Source organism: Sapajus apella, unplaced genomic scaffold, assembly GCF_009761245.1.
Source record: "Sapajus apella isolate SASKATOON/1434 unplaced genomic scaffold, GSC_monkey_1.0 scaffold14, whole genome shotgun sequence".
Classification (NCBI taxonomy): Eukaryota; Metazoa; Chordata; class Mammalia; order Primates; family Cebidae; genus Sapajus; species Sapajus apella.
The window spans coordinates 6,067,753-6,076,170 of record NW_022436954.1 but is presented as its reverse complement, the minus strand read 5'-3'; the positions used below and the strand labels follow the sequence as shown (position 1 = coordinate 6,076,170).

General features: G+C 48.9%; 1 protein-coding gene across 1 annotated transcript in view; it reads left to right on the top strand.

Moving 5' to 3' along the window:
- The first annotated feature begins 726 nt into the window (after positions 1-726).
- VPS51 (VPS51 subunit of GARP complex) overlaps positions 727-8,418 on the top strand; it is a 28,823-nt gene continuing 21,131 nt past the window's right edge. The window contains exons 1-2 of the mRNA XM_032282873.1: positions 727-1,037; positions 1,553-1,682. Coding sequence (XP_032138764.1) covers positions 810-1,037; positions 1,553-1,682 — 358 coding nt within the window. The 5' untranslated portion in view covers positions 727-809. The remainder of the gene's footprint in view (positions 1,038-1,552; positions 1,683-8,418) is intronic.

The following is an 8,418-nucleotide window of genomic DNA, read 5'->3' as shown; positions in this document are numbered from 1 at the left end:
AATAATTAAAAATTAAAAAAAAAAAAAATAGAGGCGGGTGGATCACGAGGTCAAGAGATCGAGACCATCCTGGTCAACCTGGTGAAACCCCGTCTCTACTAAAAATACAAAAAATCAGCTGGGCATGGTGGCGCATGCCTGTAATCCCAGCTACTCAGGAGGCTGAGGCAGGAGAATTGCCTGAACCCAGGACGCGGAGGTTGCGGTAAGCCGAGATTGCGCCATTGCACTCCAGCCTGGGTAACAAGAGTGAAACTCCGTCTCAAAAAATAAAATAAAATAAAATAAAATAAAATAAAATAAAATAAAATAAAAGAAGCACTGCGCTAGAGGCACGGTACGGGGTAGTGTACATGCATTTAATCCTCGCAGCCCCACTGTGAAGTATATACCCCAATTTTAGGAATGGGATAAACTGAGCCACTGCCCAGGTATCGAGACAGTGGCAAGATCCCAGGAACATTCTACTCTGGCCTCACATCCCGCATCCGTTCATTGCACCTGGGCACATATTCCGTGGGCCGCTTGCCTGCGGGGATACAGGTTGGGGAGCCACTACCGGTCTCCCTTCTGGGAAAGCAGCAACTCGAGGCAGTTCCACAAAATGCTTCCACCCATCAGGGCTCTTCCGGAACCTTTCCGCTTGAGGAAGACAGGTGCGGTGGAACTCTTGTCTCGAAGGACTCATGGCTGCTGGGGGACGTTTCACCTGAAGGACTGCCTCGTTTCAACAACAACTTTATGGATCCCGGAAGTTCCTCCTTCCCTCCCCTTTCCCAGCCTTACGCTCGTGGGCTGCGGTAGCAGCGATGGCGGCTGCAGCTACCGCCGGGTCTAGCCCGGGGTCTGGACCTGGGGACTCCCCAGAAGGGCCAGAGGCTGAGGCTCCGGAACGTCGGCGGAAGGCGCATGGGATGCTGAAGCTTTACTACGGCCTCTCAGAAGGAGAGGGGGCGGGACGCCCCTCGGGTCCCGACCCCCTGGACCCGACTGATCTGAACGGGGCGCATTTCGACCCGGAAGTTTACCTGGACAAGGTGTGTGTGCGGGTGGTAGGAGGGGTGAGGCGAGGGGGGAAGGGAACCAGGCCCCTGATACATTGCACCCCCAGATCACGTCTCCGACTTTTCGTGAGGTTGAGAGGAACAGGGGTTCCTAAGAGGACGAGCGTCAGCCAAAGAGGACGAGCAGTTCAGGCGTCTGAGGGGATGTGAGCAGGATCGGACTGGCCTAAGGTGATGCGGCATCTGAGGTTTCCTGGGCTGATGTTGTGATAGGCCCGGGATTGGGGGCGTGGCCCAGGCGTTGACAGGCGCGGGGCTGGGCCTAGGCCAAGCCCCAGGATTTCAGATGCTGGCAAACACCATACAGGGTCGAACCTAGTAACCCCTGAGCTAAGCCACTTAGGGCCCGATGCCTGGGATTCCTGAGCTGGCAGTGGTTGGAGGGGGTGTGGATCAAAGATTTCTTGCACAGAAAGCCTATCAGCTGCAGGCAGGGCTGGGGGCATGAATGCCTCCTGACTCAAACACTAACCACCCAATTTCTCCAGCTGCGTAGAGAGTGCCCTCTGGCCCAACTGATGGACAGTGAGACGGATATGGTGCGGCAGATCCGGGCTCTAGACAGCGACATGCAGACCCTGGTCTATGAGAACTACAACAAGTTCATCTCAGCCACAGGTGATCCCCACGGGGACACACCCTCCAAAGTCTCACAGCCCCCATTCTCCCACCTGTGTTGGGAAAACCAGCAAGGGATTTAGAGGGAGGAGACTCAGATTCCAGTCTTGCCCTGACATTATTCCATTCTCACCTTCTTCCCTTTGAGCCTTCGTGCTCAGACTACTATAGACATAACAGCTGCTCTCAGAAGGTTCTCCTAAGTACCAAAGGAGAGAAAAGACAAAAGGAGATTATTTATTTATTTATTTTTGAGATGGAGTCTCACACTGTCGCCCTGGCTGGAATGCAATTGTGCAATCTCAGCTCACTGCAACCTCCGACTCCCAGGTTCAAGCGATTCTCCTGCCTCAGCCTCCCGAGTAGCTGGGACTACAGGCATGCACCACCTTGCCCAGCTAATATTTTTGTATTTTTAATAGAGACAGGGTTTCGCTATGTTGGCCAGGCTGGTCTTGAACTCCTGACCTCATGATCCGCTCGCTTCAGCCTCCCTAAATGCTGGGATTACAGGCGTGAGCCACTGCACCTGGCCTATTTATTTATCGTTTAAGAGACAGTGTCTTGTTTTGTTTGCCAGGCTGGAGAGCAGTACATGATCATGGCTTACTGCAGCCTCAACATCCCAGGCTCATGTGATCCTTCTGGATCCTCCCAAGGCCCTAGGATTACAGGTGTGAATCCCTGGCCCAGCCCAAAATGAAATGTATTTATCTGAAGTACTTAAAAGGCCAGGCATGGTGGCTTATGGCTGTAATTCCAGCACTTTGGGAGACTGAAATAGGAGGATCACTTGAGCCTAAGAGTTCAAGAGTGACCTGGGCAACATAGTGCCAACATAGTGGGCCACCCCTACAAAAAATTAAAAACAAAAATTAGCCAGACATGGTGGCATATGCCTATAGGCCCAGCTACTCAGGAGACTGAGGAGGGAGGATCACATGAGCCTGGAAGGTTGAGGCTGTAGTGAGCTGTGATAGTACCACTTCATTCCAACCTGGGCAACAAAGCAAGACCCTGTCTCCAAAAAAAGTATCTATCTGAAGAAGAATCCCTGACACCAAGGAACCCTCATTAAGGTTTAGTTTCTCTTATTATTATTATTATTATTTTTTTTTTTTTTGAGACGGAGTTTCGCTCTTGTTACCCAGGCTGGAGTGCAATGGCGCGATCTCGGCTCACCGCAATCTCCGCCTCCCGGGTTCGGGCAATTCTCCTGTCTCAGCCTCCTGAGTAGCTGGGATTACAGGCACGCGCCACCAGGCCCAGCTAATTTTTCTGTATTTTTAGTAGAGACGGGGTTTCACCATGTTGACCAGGATGGTCTCGATCTCTTGACCTCGTGATCCACCCGCCTCGGCCTCCCGCAGTGCTGGGATTACAGGCTTGAGCCACCGCGCCTGGCCTAGTTTCTCTTATTATTGATAGCTTTCTTCTCTGCTCCAGAGAAGAAAGAAGGTGGTCTTGTCCCTCCCTTCCTTTATCTCTCCCTTCTTTCCTTCCTTAACTAAGCAAAGAGAGAAGATGTATGATACTAAGGGACACAAAGATCATGTAGAGGCTTTTTTTTTCCTTCTGTCCTCTTTATTCTCTAGCACCAGACAGCGTTCTGCTATTGTCCACACTGGCTTCTGTGCTGTTTTGAGGAGATAGATGTACTGCTCAGACTTCTGTAGCAATTTTGCACCCATGTATACCAAGTCCAGGAGGCAGATCAGAGGGTTTACCTGCAGCCTGTGGAATGTTCTGGGAGCATCTGTGGGGTTGCATTCTGATGTCTGTTACTCTTCTCGTGTCGCAGCGGTGGGTGTAGTAACCTATACTCATTGTTCTTTTATCTGATTTGAAGCAGATTCCATGAGTAGGCACCTTCCTATTTGTTAATACCAGCATCAAAATGGCAAGAAATTATAGCTTCTGTGCTGGGATATTTCTCACAGGAATTTTGTAAGATTATGTTTTCCATTTGTTGGAATGTGTATAATGTTTTGAGACGTAGCTCTTTTTGTAGGAAAAAGAAAATTATGACGTAATTGTTAGGAGTCAGAGGTTCTAAATCTAGAAATACTAGCCAGGCGCAGTGGCTCACACCTGTAATCTCAGCACTTTGGGAGGCTGAGACAGGCAGATCACCTGAGGTCACTAGGGAGGGACTGTGGAGTGAGAAGAGCAGAGGTCTGAGCACTACACGCTGGGACATCCCGACACTGAGGATCAGGAAGAGGCCCGAGGATGGGGCATCTGGACACTGAGGGTCAGGAAGAGGCCTGAGGACCCAGCACCCTGACACTGAGGGTAAGGAAGAGGTCTGAGCACTGCACCCTGGGGCACCCCGACACTGAGGATAAGAAAGTGATCTGAGCACTGCACCCTGGGACATCCCAACATTGAGGGTCGGGAAGAGGTCTGAGGACAGGGCATCCCCACACTGAGGGTCAGGAAGAGTTCTAAGGATGTGGCATCCTGACATTCAGGGTCAGGAAGAGGTCTGAGGATGGGGCATTCCAGCATTCAGAAGCCATAGAGATAAGGAAGATCCCACAAAAGGAACAAACATTTAGGAAAGTGCAAGGATAACCAGGAGCATCGATGCTTTAGAAGCTTAAGTGAGGGGCTGGGCATGGTGGTTCTCACTTCTGATCCCAGCCCTTTGGGAGGCTGAGGCAGGTGGATCACTTGAGGCCAGGAGTTCAACACCAGCCTGGCCAATATGGTAAAACCCTGTCTCTACTAAAAATACAAAAATTACCTGGACAAGGTAAAGCATGCCTGTATCCCCAACCAGTCGGGAGGCTGAGGCAGGAGAATCGCTTGAACCCAGGGGGTGGAGGTTGCAGTTAGCTGAGATCATGCCACTGCACTCCAGCCTGGGCAACAGAGTGGACTCAAAAAAAGAAGAAGCTAAGTGAGGAAGGCATTCCAGGACGTGGAATTGATAGACTTGGGTGAGACACTTAGCAAAGTAATGTAGCATAGAGTGTGTGTTGATTGGGCAAGAGAGAGAAAAAATGAGGAAAGAACAAAGTCCTCAGGAAGGAGAGCGGGTGGAGCAGGGCAGGGAGGGAGGCGTCGGCCTTAGCCAAGGGCCAGAAGCTCATCTAGGGCTGCAGGAGGGGAAGCAGGATGTGAGCAGAGCCAGGGAGGTAGTAGATGTGCACTTTAACTAGAAACCTTCCAGAATGTGTTAGGGATTTGGCCTTTATCCACAGAGAGCTAAGACAAATGAGTGATGCACTCAGATTTCTGGTTCAAAAAGATTCCTCCAGCTGCACTGGAAGGAATGGATTGGGCTGAGCACAGTGGCTCATTCCTGTAATCCCTGCACTTTGGAAGGCTGAGACAGGTGGATCACCTGAGGTCAGGAGTTTGAGACCAGCCTGGCCAACATGGTGAAACCCCATCTCTACTAAAAATACAGCAAATGAGCTGGGTGTGATGGCAGACGCCTATAATATCAGCTACTTGGGAGGCTGAGGCAGGAGAATCACTTGAACCTGGGAGGCAGAGGTTGTCATAAGCCAAGATTACTGCAAGCCAAGATCACTGGAGTGCCATTGCACTCCAGCCTGGGCAACAAGAACGAAACTCCATTTAAAAAAAAAAGGAATAGGTTGGAGAGGAGGCATGAGTGACGCCATGATATCAGTAGTCAGGCCAGAGATTCTGGGATCTGACACCAAGATGGTAATGGTGAAAATGGACAGTGATGGGCAGACTGGGGTATCGACAGCCCTGGTATTGAAGAGCTCTGGGTGTGAAGAGTGACCTCTGCTTAAGATTTCAGCTTAAGCACCAAATCATGGATATAGCAGCAGACAAGACAACATTAAGCTGTCACAGAACATACATTCTAGAGAAAGACAGTCAATGAACAGGCTGATGAAACAACCTATGCGGAGGCCCTGGGAAAGCTCTCCAGTGCAGGAAGAACAGGAATGTGGGGAATGAAGCAAGCAGGGCTAGACCATAAACCAGGGGTTGTCAAACTTTTTTCTGAAAAGGACCCAAAAGTATTTTAGGCTTTGTGGACTATCTGGTCTCTTGTAGCTACTTGACTCTGCCACTGTAGCCTGAAAGCATCATAGACAGTATGCAAATGAATGAACATGGCTGTATTCCAGTAAGAAAATTTTATTTACAAACATGGGCGGTGAGGGTCTGGAGTGACATAAGCAAAAATGCTGGAGTAAATACATTAAATATTTTTATCCTCCAAAAAAGCAATGAAAAAAATTAGGCTGGGTGCGGTGGCTCACACTCGTAATCCCAAAACTTTGGGAGGCTGAGATGAGTGGATCATAAGAGGTCAGGAGTTTGAGACCACCACAGTCAAAATGTCAAAATCCTGTCTCTATTAAAAATATAAAAAAGGACTGGGCGGATCACCTGAGGTCAGGAGTTTAAGACCAGCCTGGCCACAAGGTGAAACCCCATCTCTACTGAAAATATAAAAATTAGCTGGGTGTGGTGGTGTGCACCTGTAGTCCCAGCTCCTCAGGGAGGCTGAGGCAGGAGAATCACTTCAACCTGGGAGGCGGAGGTTGCAGTGAGCCGAGATGGTACCACTGAATTCTAGTCTGGGCAACAGAGCGAGACTCCATCGCAAAAAAACAAAACTAAACTAAACTAAACAAACAAAAAAAAGTAGCTGGATGTGGTGGTGGGTACCTATAATCCCAGCTACTTGGGAAACTAAGCTAGGAGAGAATCACTTGAACCTGGGAGCTGGAGATTGCAGTGAGCTGAGATCACGCCACTGCACTCCAGCCTGGGTGACAGAGCAAGACTCTTTATAAAAAAAAAAAAAAAAAAAAAAAAAAAAGAAAAGAAAAGAAAAAAAGCAATGAAAAATCTAGCCAGAATAGTCAGAAACAACTTTACTCTGGAAATTAACCAAGGTTTGCATCAAGCAATCCAGGGAATATTGAAAAACAGCTGAATCTTGGTAAGAATAGTGAACCCTGTGGCATTTAACATGCCCTAGCCCCACAACTTGCTCTCCAACTCAGCTGTAGCCTTAAAAAATAACACCTCAGGTCGGCCACTTTTGGTGGCTCACACCTGTAATCTCAGCACTTTGGGCAGCCGGGGCTGGCAGAACATGAGGTTAAGAGATCGAGAAACCCCGTCTCTACTAAAAATACAAAAAGTCAGCTGGGCATGGTGGTACATGTCTGTAATCCCAGCTACTCAGGAGGCTGAGGCAGGAGAATTGCCTGAACCCAGGAGGCGGAGGTTGCGGTGAGCCGAGATGGCGCCATTGCACTCCAGCCTGGGTAACAAGAGCAAAACTCCGTCTCAAAAAAAAAAAAAGAGATCGAGACTATCTTGGCCAACATGGTGAAACCCTATGTCTACTAAAAATACAAAAATTAGCAAGGCGTGGTGGCACGTGCCTGTAGTACCAGCTACTCGGGAGGCTGAGGCAGGAGAATCACTTGAACTTGGGAGGCGGAGGTTGCAGTGAGCAGAGATCACGCCACTGCACTCCAGCCGGGCAACAGAACGAGACTCCATCTCAAAAAACAAAAAACAAAACAAAACAAAAAAAACCCAAAAATAACCAAGCCGGGCTCAGTGGCTTACGCCTGTAATCCCAGCACTTTGGGAGGCCAAGACGGGTGGATCATGAGTTCAGGAATTGAAGACCAGCCTGCCCAAGATGGTGAAACCCCTTCTCCACTAAAAGTAAAAAAAAAAAAAAAAAAAAAAAAATTAGCCAGGCCTCGTGGCAGGGTTTTGTTTTGTTTTGTTTTTGAGATAGAGTCTCGCTCTGTCGCCCAGGCTGGAATGCATTGGTGTGATCTCAGCTCATTGCAACCTTCCTCTCCTGAGTTCAAATGATTCTTCTGCCTCAGGCTCCACAGTAGCTGGGATTACAGGCGCTCACCACCATGCCCAGCTAATTTTTTGCATTTTTAGTAGAGACAGCGTTTCATCATGCTGGCCAGGCTAGTGTTGAACTCCTGACCTCGTGATCCACCCACCTTGGCCTCCCAAATTGCTGGGATTACAGGCATGAGCCACTACACCTGGCCTACCAAGGATATTTTTTTGGAGATGAAGTCTGGCTCTGTCGCCCAGGCTGGAGTGCAGTGGCATGATCTCGGCTCACTGCAACTTCCACCTCCTGGGTTCCAGTGATTCTCCTGCCTCAGCCTCCCAAGTAGCTGGGCTTACAGGCATGCAACACCATAGCCAGCTAATTGTACTTTTTACTAGAGGTAGGGTTTCACCATATTGGCCAGGCTGGCTACCAGGACTTTTTCATTGTTTAATTATAGGCCAATGTTGCGACTGCCCGAGTTGGTGGGTGATAGTTGGTACAGACGTGGACTAACCAAAAAAGCCTTAATGAAAAGCTAAGAAATGGATATCCACAGCGGCTTTGACAAGCTCTGATGTATTCCTGGGAATCTTGAAGGCCACAGGCATTTGTAGGGCTGTATGTTGGTTCGGGAAAGACCTGAGAATGCCGGGTGCTCTCATGCCTGGCTCATCTCTAGGCTCTGCACAAGCAGGAAGTGAAGGCTAAGGCCAAGTTAGAAACTGTCTGGCTGAGTGTTTAAGGTGTGCCAACACGAATACACAGAGCCCCTCAGCAGAGACGGAGATTTATTGGATCCAGGCATTTAATTTTTTAATTTTAATTTTAATTAATTAATTTTATTTATTTTTCTTGAGACAAAGTTTCCCTCTTGTCGCCAGGCTGGAGTGTGATATTCTCAGCTCACTG